This window comes from Mustelus asterias, chromosome 18, assembly GCF_964213995.1.
Source record: "Mustelus asterias chromosome 18, sMusAst1.hap1.1, whole genome shotgun sequence".
In the NCBI taxonomy this organism is placed as follows: Eukaryota; Metazoa; Chordata; class Chondrichthyes; order Carcharhiniformes; family Triakidae; genus Mustelus; species Mustelus asterias.
This window is the reverse complement of record NC_135818.1, coordinates 15106364-15124442: the sequence shown is the minus strand read 5'-3', so window position 1 is coordinate 15124442 and position 18079 is coordinate 15106364. Positions and strand designations below refer to the sequence as shown.

Genomic DNA, 18079 nt, shown 5'->3' with positions numbered 1-18079 from the left:
TTTACCACGGCCAATCCATTTCACCGATAGAGAGAGGGCTATTATGATTTTTATCCCATCACTCTGGACGCGGGTCCACCACACAGGATTGCTGTATTTAAAGAGGGGAATATATGTTGTGGATTTGTACGATTTTAGTTTTAAAAAGTCTTCAGCAAATGTATTTGCTGTCGCACAACATTTATCCTCTCGGTGAATGGTGGAAACATTCATACCTTAGATTTATATATTTAATGTTCAGACATTGGAGAAGGAATGGGGAATGTTTTATTTTACTGAGAACAGCTATCAAACTGTGAGCGTCTAAATAGGTGGAAACTCAACTTCAGGCAGCGATTCCTACAATAAATTTGGTACCATTCCAAAATATCATAGCGTAGATTCCATGCCTAAAATCACAGCCAAAATCTAACTTTCCTTACTCCTTTCCTTTCTTCTGGCATCACACCCCACCCACTACTCCCAGCACACACACACACAAAGCCCCTTCCAAATGCCAATCAAACTCGCAGCATCTAAACCTTTGGCATTCCCAAGTACACACAAGATAAATAACTCGGGCCAGACCAGCTCAGAACTTCGATCCGGAACTTTGGGAAGAGGAGCGTTGAAAAGGGATAACGAAACATTACCGAGAGGGAGAGAGACTTGTTTGGTTTGCCGGAGTATCCCACACAAGCTGGGCTGTGGGCTGGGAGCTCGCTAGCTTCGACACTGTCTGGGTCACTTTGTCACACTGTCAGGATGATTCTTGGAGTTTCTGGCTGGCTGATACTGTGCATTCTGGAACTGGCTTCCAGTGCAGACCAGGTAAGGCAGCTTGTACCCTGGAGAAACAGCCTGAAGCTACCCTCAAATGTTTCCTTCTGAATGTGTCTGTATTTCACCCTGAAACTTCGAGGTAAAAAAAAGGTTTTTTTTTTAATTTGCTGCCAATCTTGTCTCTGCATTTAAAGTTTGTGAATGATGCAGGAAGTGGGAGAGACAGAGAACAAAACAAGAAAGGGACAATTGTAACTGATGAATTGCAGTTGAAATGTGACAAGCCAGCGGTGAAGTGTATTGATTGGTGTTTAAATAGTTGTTGCAAATTGCGGACCTGTCCCTGAAAGTAAATGATTTATCTGGATGAATGAGTTAAAGTGGCAGTTTGCCAAGCATTTGATAAACCTGTTTATCCGAAGCAGGACTTTTGTGTGTGTCCCGGGCGAACCACACTGTCAAATGGGACACGAACGAACCCAAATCAAAGACAATGAAACCCACCTCCAATAAATACAGCACTACCCCCCTCCCCCCACCCCCCGCTGTTTCACTCTGGGGTTTTCTTGTCTCCAGAAATACACCTTGGTACAAACTTTCAGTTCCTCAGATGGCTGCCTGGGATCTAAATTTAAAACCCCAAACGGTGGTACAGTGGTTAGCCTCACAGCTCCAAGGACATGGGTTCAATTCCCGCCTTGGTCACTGCCTGTGTGGAGTTTGCACGTTCTCCCCGTGTCTGCGTGGGTTTCATCTGGGTGCTCCAGTTTCCTCCCATAGTCCAAAAGACGTGCTGGCTAGGTGCATTGGCCATGCTAAATTCTCCCTCAGTGCATCAGAACAGGTGCCGGAGTGTGGTGACTAGGGGATTTTCATAGTAACTTCATTGCAGTGTTAATGTAACCCTACTTGTGACACTAATAAACAAACTTTAAGTCTCAATTTTAATCTCTGATACAGATGTGTGGACAGGTTAATTTCTGATAACTTTGATTTGATATATTATTGTCACATATTAACATACAGTGAAAAGTATTGTTTCTTGCGCATTATACAGACAAAGCATACCATTCATTGGGAGGTAACGAGAGGGTGCACAATGTGGGTTACAGTCTTAGCTAGGGTGTAGAGAAAGATCAACTTAATACAAGGTATGTCCATTCAAAGGTCTGATGGCGGCAGGGAAGAATGTGTTCTTGAGTCAGTTGGTATTCAAACTTTTGTATCTTTTTCCCGATGGAAGAAGGTGGAAGAGAGAATGTCCGGGGTGCGTGGGGTCCTTAATTATGCTGGCTGCTTTGCCAAGGCAGCGGGAATTGTAGACAGAGTCAGTGGATGGGCTGGTTTGCGTGATGGACTGGGCTTCATTCACGACCCTTTGTAGTTTCTTGCGGTCTTTGAATCATAGAATCTACAGTGCTGAAGGAGACCATTCGGCCCATCGTGTCTGCACCGACCACAATCCCACCCAGGCCCTATCCTCAGAATCCCATGCATTTACCCGAGCTGGTCCCCCGACACTAAAGGACAATTTAGCATGGCCAATCCACCTAACCCGTCCATCTTTATACTGTGAGAGGAAACTGGAGCACCCGGTGGAAATCCACGCAGGCACGGGGAGAATGTGTAAACCTTTTCAGTGTTGGTGAGATGAGAGAGTGTTTGTTTGCTCAATGTTGCTCCTTGGTTACTGCTTCGTGTCCCGTTAGCTGGGTACACACATGTAGAATACACTGACTGATGTGTGAGAACACTGCTGAATAAAGTTAGTGCATGTACAGGCTAGAGCGGTGTCACATTAACTACACACATGGCGTAGGGAGGGCAATGGCCGAGTCGTATTATCACTAGACTATTAATCCAGAAACTCAGCTAATGTTCTGGGGACCCGGGTTCGAATCCCACCACGGCAGATGGAGGAATTTGAATTCAATAAAAAGATCTGGAATTAAGAATCTACTGATGGCCATGAAACTATTGTCGGAAAAACCCATCTGGTTCACTAATGTCCTTTAGGGAAGGAAATCTTTACCTGGTCTGGCCTACATGTGACTCCAGAGCCACAGCAGTGTGGTTGACACTCAACTGCCCTCGGGCAACTAGGGATGGGCAATAAATGCTGACCAGCCAGCGATATCCGTGTCCCACGAATAAATAAAAAATAATCCGAGATTGGACGGCACTATTCTTGGCCCTACAAAAAGATCTGGCTGCCCCTTATTTGACTCTTAGTTCACTGGTCGAATGGATGCACAAGCAGCCCGGCCACTGACCCCCAGTTCCAGCATTCAGCCGGTACCTGCAATATAAATGTGTCCAGTGTGTCTTTAGTTGAGTGGAGTAGCTGTAGGTGCACACATGTGCACACAGTACACGGGGCCTGTCCAAAAACCTCTAGGTAGTGCTGCATTCCGGAACATACAAACACAAGAATGAGAGCATTATACCACCACCGGGTAATTAGAGTTGTGTGTTTATGTGGAGTTGAAGGCATCATTTATTTTGGCACTTGGAGAAGACTGGAGGTAAAGGAACTCAGAGGCTGTGATAAACCTATGCAATTGGGTTCATTGTCCTCAGCTGCGAAGGCACAGAAAGAACTTGCATTTATATAGCGCCTTCCACGACTGCCAGACGTTCAAAAGTGCTTTGGAACATAGAAATATAGAAAATAGGTGCAGGAGTAGACCCTTCAAGCCTACACCACCATACAATATGGGCGGCACGGTGGCACAGTGGTTAGCACTGCTACCTCATAGCGCCAGGGGCCTGGGTTCAATTCCAGCCCAAGGTCACTGTCACTGTGTGGAGTTTGCACATTCTCCCCATGTCTACGTCGGTTTCCTCCAGGTGCTCTGGTTTCCTCCCACAATCCAAAGATGTGCGGGATAGGTTGATTGGCCATGCTAAATTGCCCCTCGTGTTAGGGGATTAGTGGGGCAAATATGTGGGGCTACGGGAATAGGGTCTGGGTGGGATTGTGGTCGGTGCAAACTCGATGGGCCAAATGGCCTCCTTCTGCACTGTAGGGATTCTATGATTCTAATATGATCATGGCTGATCATGCACTTTCAGTATCCCACTCCCCCCTTCTCGCCATACCCCTTGATCCCTTTAGCCGCAAGGGCCACATCCAGCTCCCTCTTGAACATATCTACCAAACTGGCCCCAACTGCTTTCTGTGGTAGAGAATTCCACAGGTTCACAACTCTCTGAGTGAAGAAGTTCTTCCTCATCTCGGTCCTGAATGGCTTACCCCTTATTCTGAGACTGTGACCCTTAGTTTTGGACTTCCCCAACATCAGGAACATTCTTCCCGCATCCAGCTTGTCCAGTCCCATCAGGATTTTATATGCTTCCATGAGATCCCTGCTCATTGTTCTAAATTCCAGTGAGTACAAGGCCAGTTGATCCAGTCTTTCTTCCTATGTCAGTCCTGCCATTCCAGGAATGTGGTACTCTTGAAGTGAAGTTCCTGTGTGGGGAAACGCAACAGTCAAGGTGCCCATGGCAAAGTCCCACAAACAGCAGAAAGATGGCTGCATCCCCTGTTTTAGGGATGGCTGTCGAGTGATTGGCTGGGATGTCGGGGGGGACTTCCCTCTGAAATCGTGCTTCCAGAGTCTTCCGGGAAGGAAAGATAGGTTTAATGTTTCACCCACAACACCTCCAGTGGAGCAGGGCTCCCTCAGGACTACCTTAGGGTGTCAATCCAAATTATATACTCTAGTCTCTGTACTGGAGACTTGACCTCACAACCTTTATGTCTGAGCAGTTTACTTGCTACACACTGAGCCAGACTCGACACCTGAAGAGAGACTTCTCCCTCTCGATTAATAATTCTGACTCGCCCAGCAAATGTATCTCTGAAGAATGGACAATTGTGCGAGTGTGAGTGTTTGTGTGTGTGTGTCTGTCTATCTGTGTGTGTTTGTGGGAGTGTGTTTGTGTGCCTGTCTATCTGTGTATGTTTGTGGGTGTATGTGTGCCCCTGTGCCTGCTTGGCACTTACTATGCCAGGTCCTTCCCAATGGTTGTGGATTAATTTCTGCCCCTCAGGTCTGGGTCTGTTATAGACTGGTTGCCATTAAATGCCAGGATTAGTTAACCGTTCCATTATTGTAGCATCATACAACCACCAGGATGGTGAAAGGCCAACTGGATTCAACATGGTCTATTTTTTATCAGGTGATTCCTACGTTAATTTGAGTTTCAGCTTCAAGGTCAAAGAATTTTTTAAAAGTTGCTGATTTCCTGTCTTCCCTTTTGCCCACGGCACACTCTGCAAACTGGCATACGCAAAGTCAGAAGTGGGGATTGTGCAAACTTCGACAAACATGTTCAGCACCATTCACAGCTCCTCAGAGACTGAAGCAGCCCGTACCCATATACAGCAAGGCCTGCTCAGCATTCAGACTTGGGCTGATAGTGGCAAGTGACAGTCATGCCACACAAGGGACAAGTAATGACCATCTCCCACGAGAGAAAATCTAACCATTTCCCCTCGATATTCAATGGCATTACCACCACTGAACCCCCCCCCCCACTATCAACATCCTGGGGATTACCATCAACCAAAAGCTGAACTGGACAAGGCATAGAATCATAGGATCCCTACAGTGCAGGAGGAGGCCATTCGGCCCATCAAGTCTGCACTGACAACAATCTCATCCAGGCCCTATTCCCGTAACTCCACATATTTACCTCTAATTTATGCATCCCAGAACACTAGGGGGCAATTTAGCATGGCCAATGCACCTAACCCACACATCTTTGACTGTGGGAGAAAACTGGAGCACCCGGAGGAAACCCACACAGACACGGGGAGAACATGCAAACTCCACACAGACAATGACCCAAGTCAGGAATCGAACTCGGGTCCCTGGAGCTATGAGGCAGCAGTGCTAACCACTGTGCCACCCACAGGCATAAACTATATTGTGACTACACACTGCTGCCTCACAGCTCCAGGGACCCGGACTCAATTCCAGCCTTAAGTTTTAAGTTTAAGTTTATTTATTAGTGTCACAAGTTGGCTTACATTAACACTGCAATGAAGTTACTGTGAAAATCCCCTCGTTGCAACACTCCGGTGCCTGTTCGGGTACATTGAGGGAGAATTTAACATGGCCAATGCACCTAACCAGCACGTATTTCAGACTGTGGGGGGAAATGGAGCACCCGGAGGAAACCCATGCAGACACGGGGAGAATGTGCAGACTCCACACAGACAGCGATCCAAGCTGGGAATCGAACCCGGGTCCCTGGCACTATGAGACAGCGGTGTGCTACCATGTGACTGTGCCACCATGATGACTGTGTGGAGTTTGCACCTTCTCCTCATGTCGGCGTGGGTTTCCTCCGGGTGCTCCGGTTTCCCCCCTCAGTCCAAAGATGTGCAGGCTAGGTTGATCGGCCATGCTAAATTGCCCCTTAATTTCCCAAGATGTGTAGGTTAGATGGATTAGCCTTGGGAAATGTGTGGGCTTATGGGGATAGGGAGGAGGAGAGGGTCTGGGTAAGATACTCTGTCCGAGAGTCGGTGCAAACTCGATGGGCTAAAAGGCCTCTTCTGCATTTCTGTGACAAGAGCTGGTCAGAGGTTGGGAATTCTGAGATGAGTAACTCATCTCCTGTCTCCCCAAAGCCTGTCCAACATCTGTGGAACACAGTTCAGGAATGTGATGCAAGACCCTCCACTTGTCTGGATAGGTGCGGCCCCAACAGTACTCAAGAAGCTTGACACCATCTACCAGCTGAAACATTCATTCCCTCCAGCACCAGCGGACTGGGGCACCAGTGTAATTATATACATTGCTGCACCTCATCAAGGCTCCTTTGACAACACCTTCCAAACCTGCAACCTCTATCACCTAGAAGGACAAGGACAGCAGATGCATGGGAACACCACCACTTGCAAGTTCCCCTCCAAGCCACGCACCATTTTGTCTTGGGACTGTATCATGGTTCCTTCTCTGTTGTGGGATCAGAATCCAAGAATTCCCTCCATAATAGCACCAGGTGGACTTCAGTGCCTCAGGAAGGCAGCTTGTCACCATTCGCTCAAGGGTAGAATTGGGTTAAAAATGTTGGCCTGGCCATGCTCACTTCCCATGAAAGAATGAAAGAAAATGAAGAATTTGCTTACTAGCTTTTCTTCAGAACATGAATGTTTTGGAAATAAAGGCCTTGGGAAAAGATAACAGGACAGTTTAAGGTCTTCCAGCTACACACCTTGTAATGTCTGAAAGATCTGCTGAGTTTTTCCAGCATTTTCTGTTCTTGTAGTGTTCTGGGGGCCCGTGTTCGAATCCTGCAAGGACAGATGGTAGAATTTGAATTCAGTCAAAAAAAATCTGGAATTAAGAATCTACTGATGACCAGGAAACCATTGTCGATTGTCGGAAAAACCCATCTGGTTCGCTAATGTCCTTTAGGGAAGGAAACCTGCCGTCCTTACCTGGTCTGGCCTACTTGTGACTCCAGAGCCACAGCAATGTGGTTGACTCCCAACTGCCCGCGGGCAACTAGGGATGGGCAATAAATGCTGGCCGGCCAGCGACGTCCCATGTCCCACAAATGAATTTTTTACAAGTGTCTGGCTTCCACTTGGCAACTTGAACATCCTTCTACAGTTGAAATCAGGCACCCATGGGGGGGGGCAGTGGTGATGTGCGATAGTATAAAATTGGCGATAGAGGCCCAGTTTGTATCTCTCCCAATTCACTTCAACAGAAACAAAATCAATAGAGATATAAAGGATTCACTAGCCACTGTTTTACACATTTACACAAAGTCAATGTGAGGAGCAGACCCATATCGCGTCATTATTTTTCACAATTCCTAAAAAATCTCATTCTGGCAAGGCACAGATTGGACTTGCATCTCTGAACTATTTAGATTTATCATAAGAGATGAGAGACTTCAGTTATGTGGAGAAGATGGGAGTATTCTCCTTCGAGCAGAGAAGGTTGAGGGGTGATTTAATAGAGATTTTCGGAATGGAGGGATATTGAATGGAGAGAAACTGTTTCCTGGGAAGCTTAAAATAATTGACAAAAGAACCACTCAGGAGTGAGATTTTTTTTTAAATGCAGAAAGCTAACATAATTTGGAATGCACTCCCTGGAAGGATAATCAAGGTAGATTCAGAGGCAACGTTCAAAAAAGAATTTTGATATGAACTTAAAAGGGAAAGGTTTGTAGGTTTATGTGGGTAATTGGATAATTCTTTCATTGAGCAGGTACAGGTGCGATGGGCAGAATGGCCTGCCACATTGCACGATTCTATAGTTCCGTGATTCGCTAACTGGTTTCACTGAAGGATATTCGGGCAATTTTGCATGTTGTTGACCCAAGCCAGGAGTAGGCGCAACTTCCTTGAAAAGAAAATGGAGTCACAGGTGGACAGAGTGGTGAAGAAGGCATTTGGCATTATTGATTTCATTGGTCAGAACATTGAATACAGGAGTTGAAACGTCATGATGAAGTTGTACAAGACATTGGTAAGGCCATACTTGGAATACTGTGTGCAGTTCTGGTCACCCTATTATAGAAAGGATATTACTGAACTAGAAAGAGTGCAGAAAAGATTTACTAGGATGCTACCGGGACTTGATGGTTTGAGTTATAAGGAGAGGCTGAATAGACTGGGATTTTTTCCCTGGAGCGTAGGATACTTAGGAATGATCTTATAGAGGTCTGTAAAATAATGAGGGGCATAGATCAGCTAGATAGTCAACATATTTTCCCAAAGGTAGGGGAGTCTAAAACCAGAGAGCATGGGTTTAAGGTGAGAGGAGAGAGATACAAAAGGATCCAGAGGGGCAATTATTTCACAGAAGGTGGTGAGTGTCTGGAAGGAGCTACCAGAGGTAGTGGTAGAGGCGGGTATAATTTTGTCTTTTAAAAAATATTTAGACAGTTATGTGGGCAAGATGGGCATAGAGGGATATGGGCCAACGCGGGCAATTGGGATGAGCTTAGTGGTTAAAAAAACAGGGTGGCATGGACAAGTTGGGCTGAAGGGCCTGTTTCCATGCTGTAAACCTCGATGACTCTATAAGAAGGCGATGGGAGAGTGGGGTTGGGGGGGGGGGGTCACATGATGCAAATACGGGAACATTTTCCCAAGTTCTGGCTCTATTCCTCTTTTAATCCTTTTATTTATCCTGATTCACAATCCATAATGATCTAACCCTGGATTGTGCACTCTGCGCTGTGTTCCTGGAAGATTCTGATTACCTTTGGGTGATTGGTGGGGTTGAGAGTAATGTCAGGAAAGTCCTCGTTTGATTGAGGTGGTCGGAGGCAGCTGGGGTGGGGCCTTGTTCGCAGCGATGGTTTAGCTGATGAGCAGGTGTCGCAGACATCGAGATGATGGCGACCATTGTGGGTAATGTTGTAGATGGTGGTCGTGGCTTCCTGGCACAGATCATCGGCACTCACATTGATGAACTGCAAAATATCCAAAAGAAAATGGAGGAAAGAATCCTGTCAGTCAAGTTAGTAGTTCCCTCAGTGAAGCCTCACCTTTAATCATTGGAAATCCTGCTACATGGTATGTCGGACATCCTGGTTAATTCGGGGAGATGAGACTGGAGAAGGAAGGCACCCAATATCCCGAGAGGATATATTCCCGGCTGAATTTTTTTGATTTTGATTTTATTATTGTCCACATGTATTGGGATACATTTGAAAAATATTGTTTCTTGCTCGCTATACAAAGCATACCATTCATAGAGAAGGAAAGGAGAGAGTGCAGAATGTAGTGTTACAGTCATAGCTAGGGTGCAGAGAAAGATCAACTTAATGCAAGATAGGTCCATTCAAAAGTCTGACAGCAGCAGGGAAGAAGCTGTTCTTGAGTCGGTTGGTATGTGACCTCAGACTTTTGTATCTTTTTCCTGATGGAGGAAGATGGAAGAGAGAATTCCTGAGGTGCGTGGGGTCCTTAATTATGCTGGCTGCTTTTCCGAGGCAGCAGGAAGTGTCGACAGAATCGATGGATGGGAGGCTGGTTTGCGTGATGGACTGGACTTCATTAACGACCCTTTGTGGTTTCTTGCGGTCTTTGAATCATAAAATCCTACACTGCTGAAGAAGGCCATTCGGCCCATCAAGTCTTCACCAACCACAATCCCACCCAAGCTCTATCCCCATAACCCCATGCATTTACCCTAGCTAGCCCCCCTGATACTTTCTTGGGTTCTTGGGCAGAGCAGGAGCCATACCAAGCTGTGATACAACCAGAAAGAATGCTTTCTATGGTGCATCTCTAAAGTTGAGAACTGGCTGCCATGCTTTTGTAATCTCGATTTGAAGGCTGGGTTATCAGGTTTGAAGAGGCATACAGTATCCGGTCTTCGAATCTGTGGTGGGTTATATACCCCGATTGCTGGTCTTACATTGTCTTGACCTCGGTGGTTGTCAAGGGGGGGCTGGAGTCAGCTGGACACAGTTAGACCCCGCCAGCTACTGGGGCCTGGGTCTCTCTCTACTGGGGTTTCTGGGGATGATATAACGGAGGTGCAGAAGTTTCAATGAAACTACGAACAGATCCTCGATGTTGGCCGACAATGCTGCCAGGGCTCTGGCCTTTTCAAGCACCGGGGATAATTCCATGGCAGTTTCCTGGCTGACAGATGTAGGACAGACCTGTTCGCACTGGCAAAGACAAACTCTGCAGCAACAACCCTGAAACAAGACATTCATAATCCAAATATGATTGCTGCTTATACCGACATGTAAACCAACGATCTGAGTAAAGGTTAGAAGCGGGCTTTCGAGAGAGGGAGAACATCATTTTGAACAGGTAAGAGTTTTTGGCATGAATCCATGCTAGCCTCAGCCCAACAGTGTCCTTTCAGAGGAGATGGCCATCATAGAATCCTTACAGTGCAGAAGGAGGCCACCTGGTCCATCGAGCCTGCCCCGACAACCCCAGCCAGGTCCTATCCTATCCCCCATTACCTCACATATTTACACTCCTAATCCCCCTGACATGAAGGGGCAATTTAGCACGGCCAATCAACCTAACCCGCACATCTTTGGACTGTGGGAGGAAACCAGAGCCCCCGGAGGAAACCCACGCAGACACGGGGAGAATGTGCAAACTCCACACAGTCACCCGAGCCGGGAATCGAACTCGGGTCCCTGGTGCTGTGATGCAGCGGTGCTCACCACTGTGCCACCGTGCCACCCAGAATTGGAGTGATGTGTTTGCTGCTTCCTCTGATCATAGAAACCCTACAGTGCAGGAGGAGACCATTCGGCCCATCGAGTCTGCACCGGCCACAAATCCCACCCAGGCCTTATCCCCGAAACCCCACATATTTACCCAGCTAATCCCTCTAACATCCCAGGACACTAAGGGGCAACTTAGCATGGCCAATTAACCTAACCCGCACATCTTTGGACTGTGGGAGGAAACCCACGCAGAAACGGGCAGAATGCGCAAACTCCACACAGACAGTGACCCAAGCTGGGAATTGAATCCGGGTCCCTGGAGCTCTGAGGCAGCAGTGCTAGCCACTGTGCCACCGTGCCGCCCCTGTTAAGGACTAATGATCAACTGAATTCAAATCCCACTGTGACAGTTTGAAAATTTGATGTCACTATTGATATAAAGGTTGCTATCAGTAAAAGTGACCAAGAATTTGTTGAATGTCGCTTGAAAACCATAATTAACTGTTGTAGCTTTCTGTATCCGTTTGTGGTTATGGTAAGTACAGAGCGAGGAAAGCTCTGTAGACCACTCTACCACACCCCATCATTTATTTTCCTTAATTATAGCGAGCTTATTTTAAAAAATCTTTCTTGGAACATGGATTTTCCTAGTATTGCCCACTTCTGCCAGCCATCTTTCCCACCATGTAACAGTGGGAACACTTGGATAAATGTATTTATTAGTGTCACAAGTAGGCTTACATTAACACTGCGATGAAGTTACTGTGAAAATCTCCTCGTCGCCACACTCCGGCGCCTGTTCGGGTACACTGAGGGAGAATTTAGCACGGCCAATGCACCTAACCAGCACGTCTTTCAGACTGTGGGAGGAAACCGGAGCACCCGGAGGAAACCCACGCAGACACGGGGAGAATGTGCAGACTCTGCACAGACAGTGACCCAAGCCGGGAATCGAACCCGGGTCCCTGGCGCTGTGAGGCAGCAGTGCTAACCACCGTGCCACCGTGCCGCCCATAAGTGCTCTGGCCGGTCTGACCATTCGCGCCGGCGGAATTTTCCCATCCTGCTGCAGTGAACAGAGTTTAGTCTGTGCACCAAATTCTCCGACCTCGCTGCAGCGGCAGCATGGTGTGGATACCCGGTAAGATTGTGCCCTTAGAATGGAGCAGCAGTGAAAGACTTTGGCCGGAATTCTCCGACCTTGCCCATGGCTGTGATCCTCCAGTCCCGCTGCAGTGATTGGAGTTTTGGCTGAGTGCCAAATTCTCCGCTCTCACTGGCAGTGGTGGCGGGGCGAACGAGAGCGGAGAATTCTGCCTGTTTTATTGACATAAGGTCTTTTCAGAGTTTAATGCTAACTGCGCATTGACATGTCTCTTGTCTGCGATGCTTGTGTAACACTGGCAGGATCTTGCAGTGATACAGCAGGGTTTAATTACATCTCTCTCTGTGTGATTATATAGAAGGCCAATTAACACATTTGCAGAAATTGTGGGACGTGCAGATTGCAATTCAGATCAGTGTTGGACTAAAAATAGCAAACTCAAGGAACTAACACTTTTAGCAGATTGTAGCTAAACTGTCAGAATAACATTACAGACTTCGGAGTCCAGGTGAGTTTATATATTAGTGTCACAAGTAGGCTTACATTAACACTGCAATGAAGTTACTGTGAAAATCTTCCAGTTGCCACACTCCAGCGTCTGTTCAGGTACACTGGGGGAGAATTTAGCATGGCCAGTGCACCTAACCAGCACGTCTTTCGGACTGTGGGAGGAAACCGGAGCACCCAGAGGAAACCCACGCAGACGCATGGAGAAACATGCAGACTCCGCACAGACAGTGACCCAAGCCGGGAATCGAACCCGGGTCCCTGGCGCTCTGAGGCAGCAGTGCTAACCACTGTGCCACCGTGCCGCCTAGTGTAATATAGTCCATTTTGCTCATACAATGAACATTGTGCCACCCTGAAGTCTGTCTACTGACAGAGGGATAGCTCGGTAGTGGCACACTGTGACTAATCTTCGCTCTTCTTACAGCTGCCCTTAGGTTATACACTCTCCCTGAGGGTAACTTGAATGGGTGAAGGATATAATCCTATCCTCTAATTTTGAGTGTGATGTTTGCGGGTGTTGGAGGTCTTTCCTGTTGCATAGGCATCAGGAATGAGCAGAATTAGAGAGTGTACGGTATATTTTCAGCCTTAGAAGGTGCTCTGTGCTCCAAGTAAGATGTTCTAGCTGGAGACGTGAAGAAGATGGAGAGAGAACGTCAATCGAAATTAGCTTCAGTGCTGACTGTAAAATGTCTCCAGTACGTTTGAACTTATATCAATGCTCTGATGTGCATTTCAGGTCAAATTTCTCGAAATATGGCTTGCAATTAATATTATTTATTCTTTCATTGGATGTGGGTCTCGCTGGCTGGGCCAGCATTTCCTGTCCATCCCTAATTGCCCTTGAACTGAGTGGCTTGCTAGGCCATTTCAGAGAGTGGTAAAGAGTCACCCACATTGCTGTAGGTCTGAAACCACATGTAGGCCAGACCAGGTAAGGAGGGCAGATTTCCTTCCCTAAAGGACATGAGTGGACAGTTTTTGACAACTATCGATGATAGTTGTCATGATCACCATTACAGAGACGGGCTTTATTTTCCACCTTTTAATTGAACTTAAATCCCATCAGCCTCCATGGTGGGATTTGAACCCATGTCCCCACGCCATAAGAACATGAGAAATAGGAGCAGGAATAGGCCATCTAGCCCCTCGAGCCTGTCCCGCCATTCAATAAGATCATGGCTAATCTGATAGTGGTTTAGTTCCACTTACCCGCCCGCTCCCCATAACCCTTAATTCCCTTATTGATCAGAAATCTATCTACCTGTGACTTAAACATATTTAACGAGGGAGCCTCCACTGCTTCAAAGGGCAGAGAATTCCAGAGATTCATTAGCCTGGGCCACTGGATAATGAGTCCAGCAACATGAGCACAATACTTCTGTCTCCCTGATGTGACCATTACTCTTTGGGGCAGTCACTATGTGAGTCTGGGTGTGAGACCTCATGACCTCTCAATAGTAGGTTTAGCTGTATCTCATTTGGGTAGCATTGTCACCCCTGAGTCAGTAGTTTGTTTGTTTATTTATTAGTGTCACAAGTAGGCTTACATTAACACTGCAATGAAGTTACTGTGAAAAGCCCCTAGTCGCCACACTCTAGCGCCTGTTCGGGTACACTGAGGGAGAATTTAGCATGGCCAATGCACCCAACCAGCATGTCTTTCAGACTGTGGGAGGAAACCAGAGCACCCGGAGGAAACCCACGCAGACACGGAGAGAACGTCCAAACTCCACACAGACAGTGACCCAAGCCGGAAATCAAACCTGGATCCCTGGCGTTGTGAAGCAGCAGTGCTAACCACTGTGCCACCATGCCGCAGGCCCATCCTGGTGACTTGCACAGTGGTTAGCACTGCTGCCTCACAACACCAAGGACCCGGATTCAATTCCCAGCTTGAGTCACTGTCTGTGCGGAAGTCTGCACATTCTCCCTGTGTCTGCGTGGGTTTCCTCCGGGTGCTCCGGTGTCCTCCCACAGTCCAAAGATGTGCGGGTTAGGTGGACTGGCCATGTTAAAATTGACCATTGGTGTCCAAAGATGTGTAGGTTAGATGGATCAGCCATAGAATCATAGAATCATAGAAACCCTACAGTGCAGAAGGAGGCCATTCGGCCCATTGAGTCTGCACCGACCACAATCCCACCCAGGCCCTACCCCCACATATTTTACCCGCTAATCTCTCTAACCTACACATCCCAAGACTCTAAGGGGCAATTTTTTTTTTAACCTGGCCAATCAACCTAACCCGCACATCTTTGGACTGGTAGCCATGGTAAGTGTGTGGAGTTACAGGGATAGGGCAGGGGAGAAGGTCTGGGTAAGAAACTCTGTCAGAGAGTCAGTGCAGACTCGATGGGCTGAGTGGCCTCCTTCTGCACTGTAAGGATTCTATGATTTTAGAGAAAGAAAATTAATCTATATAGCGCCTTTCACTATCTCATGACATTCCAAAGTGTTTGACGTTCAACAAAATACTTTCCAAGTGTCGCCAAGGTTGCAATTTAGACAACACATCAAACACTTGGTTAACAGCAAGCTCTCAGAAACAGCAATAGGTTCATGATCCGATAACTTGATTTTTGTGACATTCGTTGAGGGATTAATATTGGCCAGGACAGCACACCGGGAGTATCTTGAATATGCAAACTCCACATGGACAGGCTGGAAATGAACCCAGGTCCCTGGTGCTAACCACTGTGCCGCCCGTACCAACAACAGCAGGGTCTGAGACAATATGCTGTAGTCTGTGGATCTGTGCAATCTAAATAGGGTGGGTACTAAAAGCTAACCAAGAAAATACACAAAGGACTCTTACTAAAACTTCCATTGTAAATACTTGGCTTCGTTGCTGTGCAGAAAATCAGATGATTTACTGTCAATTTCCACAATTAGAGAATAATTATGAAATGAGGTCTGTTGGTTCTTCACATGGGAAGGGTCAGGGAAACGAGTGTTCAATGGGCAGTATTTTATGACCGTGTTGCGCTGTTGCAGGGGCCAGTGCCAGGGACCAGGAACATTGAGGGTGGGGATAGTGGGGGGCAGGGCTAATGGGGTGAGGGGTCCACTGCCACTCTGCAACGATCGGTAGCGGGACTGCGATTGCTAGGGGAGGTAACGGTCCGCGATCGGTCTGGGCGGGAGGGTGGGGGGGGTGCGGCAGGGACTGCATCTCGGGCCAAGGGCCCCTGCAATTGCAGGGGGGGAGGGGTTGGATTTGAGGCTGCCTGCAGCAGCAGGGGCCTAACAGCGCTCTTTGCCTGTCAGACACCTGCTACTGCTAATGCGTATGTGCAGCATCAGAGATCTGCACATGCGCACTACCTCCCTCTGCATGCTTTTGGGTGCATTAAGCCCCGCCCACAGCCTTCTGCAGCAAGCAACAGGCTCACTCAGAACGTTGCAGCCAGTGTGTGTATGGGGGGGGCCTGAAAACACGCCCAAAAGACGGATCTGAAACTCTCCCAGTTCCACGCCCGTCTGGCACTTGTACTAAAAAGGGTAAAAATCCAGCCAGTGTCTCTAATTATGTGTTTTGTTTTAGACAATTTAGCCAAAGTGAGGGCTGTGAGCAAAAACCTCCTTTTCCTGAGTGTATCTTTCAGTCTGTGTTTTTACTGAAAGTTGTGCTTACCTGAACAGGTGCCAGAGTGTGGCAATGAGGAGGTTTTCACAGTAACTTCATTGCAGTGTTAATGTAAACCTACTCGTGACACTAATATATAAACTAATGGAGTCGCTCTGGAATCCCCTCGAACTCCTCTCAGTCATGTACAACACAGCGGCACTACCATGTTGCTGCTCAGACAAACAATGGAAGGAACATCCTGGGGACCTCTCTCTACGTAGCAACAAAAGAGTTACGAGTTGTTAAATCTTTTGTCATGAGTGAAGGAGAGCAAACATTGCTTGTTTGATAGGCCCAGCATTGTCTGTTAAGATGTGCTTGTTCACAGTCCATGGGATGACTTTTATGGGGGGTATGTATTATTTGTACACTCCCTTGCCCCCTCCATCCCCAGTCGAGCAGTCAGTCACTGCCACCTCTACTTGAAATCAAACTGTTCCGTGAGAATAATACTGGGGGGTGCCTCAATCAGACTAAATTTGGATCTCCGCCCCCTCAGCGATGGGGTGTCCCATCCTCAAAAACTACAGGGCAATCTGGCTGACAGGTCTATAGTCCCAGGAGTGACAGAGGCAGTCTGGCCGCTGTAGGCACTGCATGTACTCCCCAGGAAGGAGGAACAGAGATAGGGGACTTGAAGGTAAGTCCGGGTATTTTGGTCAGGGAATGATTGGGGATCCCAGCAGGAGGGGTGGGGGGAGGCCATTGAGGGAGGCACAAAGTAGGGATACCAACATGGAGGCACGCCCCTGATGGGCATAGGGAATCCACCAAAAGGTGGTATTACCACCGCCCCCCCCCCCCTCCCCTGCCCCCTTGCTTTTACGAAACCTGCTGGGCAAGCCACCCTTCCCAGACGCATGTATTATCATAGTGGAATGAGGCCCTTCAGTGGTTAATTATTGGCCACTCAGGAACCTCAATAGGCCTAAGAGTGGGCGGTGCTGGCCCTTCCCCCTGTAAGATGGGTGTCAGCTTGGGGTTCAGACAGGTAAAAGGTTTACCAGGAGGTTGCCTGGTATGGAGGGCATTAGCTATGAAGAGAGATTGAATAAACTGGGATTGTTCACCCTGGGGCGACCTGATAAAAGTTTCTAAAATGATGAGGGGTATAGATAGGGTGAACAGTTAGAAGCTTTTTCCCAGGGCAGAAATGACAATTACAAAGGGGACACAAGTTCAAGGTAAGGGCGGGAAGATTCAGTGGAGATGTGCGGGGGAAGTTTTTTACACAGAGGGGGCCTGGAATGCACTGCCAAGTGAGATGGTTGAGGCAGATAAGCTAACGACATTTTAGACTTATCTGGATGGACACATGAACATGCGGGGGATAGAGGGAGACAGGCGGTTGGTCTAGATAGGACAACATGACCAGCGCAGGCCTGGTGGGCCGAAGGGCCTGTTCCTGTGCTGTGCTGTTCTTTGTTCTATGTACACGGTGGGCTTTCCACCAGTTCCCCTATCCCTGACCACCTTCAAATATGCCAGTGCGTTGGTTGGGGTGGGGGCAGGGCCTTAAAATTCACCCCACGTTTGTAGAGCTGTATAACATTGATGGGCCTTTTCAGACAAGAATCTTCATGATTCCAATTGAGTGTTCAGGCGCTCTCGCCTGAGTTGGAAATCCATGGTATGCAGGATGACGTTCCCAGAAATGAGAGAGCGCTGCTACACTGTCGGAGGTGCCATCCTTTGAACAACACATTAAACCAAGCACCCTTCTGGTCTCTCGGGTGGATCTAAGAGATCCCATGGCACCATTCTGGAGAAGATTCTGGAGAAGGGGTGGCACGGTGTTTAGCACTGCTGCTTCACTGCGCCAGAGATCCAGGTTCGATTCCCGGCTTGGGTGACTGTCTGTGTGGAGTCTGCACGTTCTCCCC

General features: G+C 47.7%; 1 protein-coding gene across 1 annotated transcript in view; it reads left to right on the top strand.

Moving 5' to 3' along the window:
• The first annotated feature begins 694 nt into the window (after window positions 1-694).
• The window catches only part of LOC144506970 (fibulin-7-like), a 45258-nt gene continuing 27873 nt past the window's right edge, over window positions 695-18079 (top strand). Inside the window, exon 1 of the mRNA XM_078233442.1 lies at window positions 695-810. Within this exon, the coding sequence (XP_078089568.1) occupies window positions 745-810 (66 nt within the window). The 5' untranslated portion in view covers window positions 695-744. The remainder of the gene's footprint in view (window positions 811-18079) is intronic.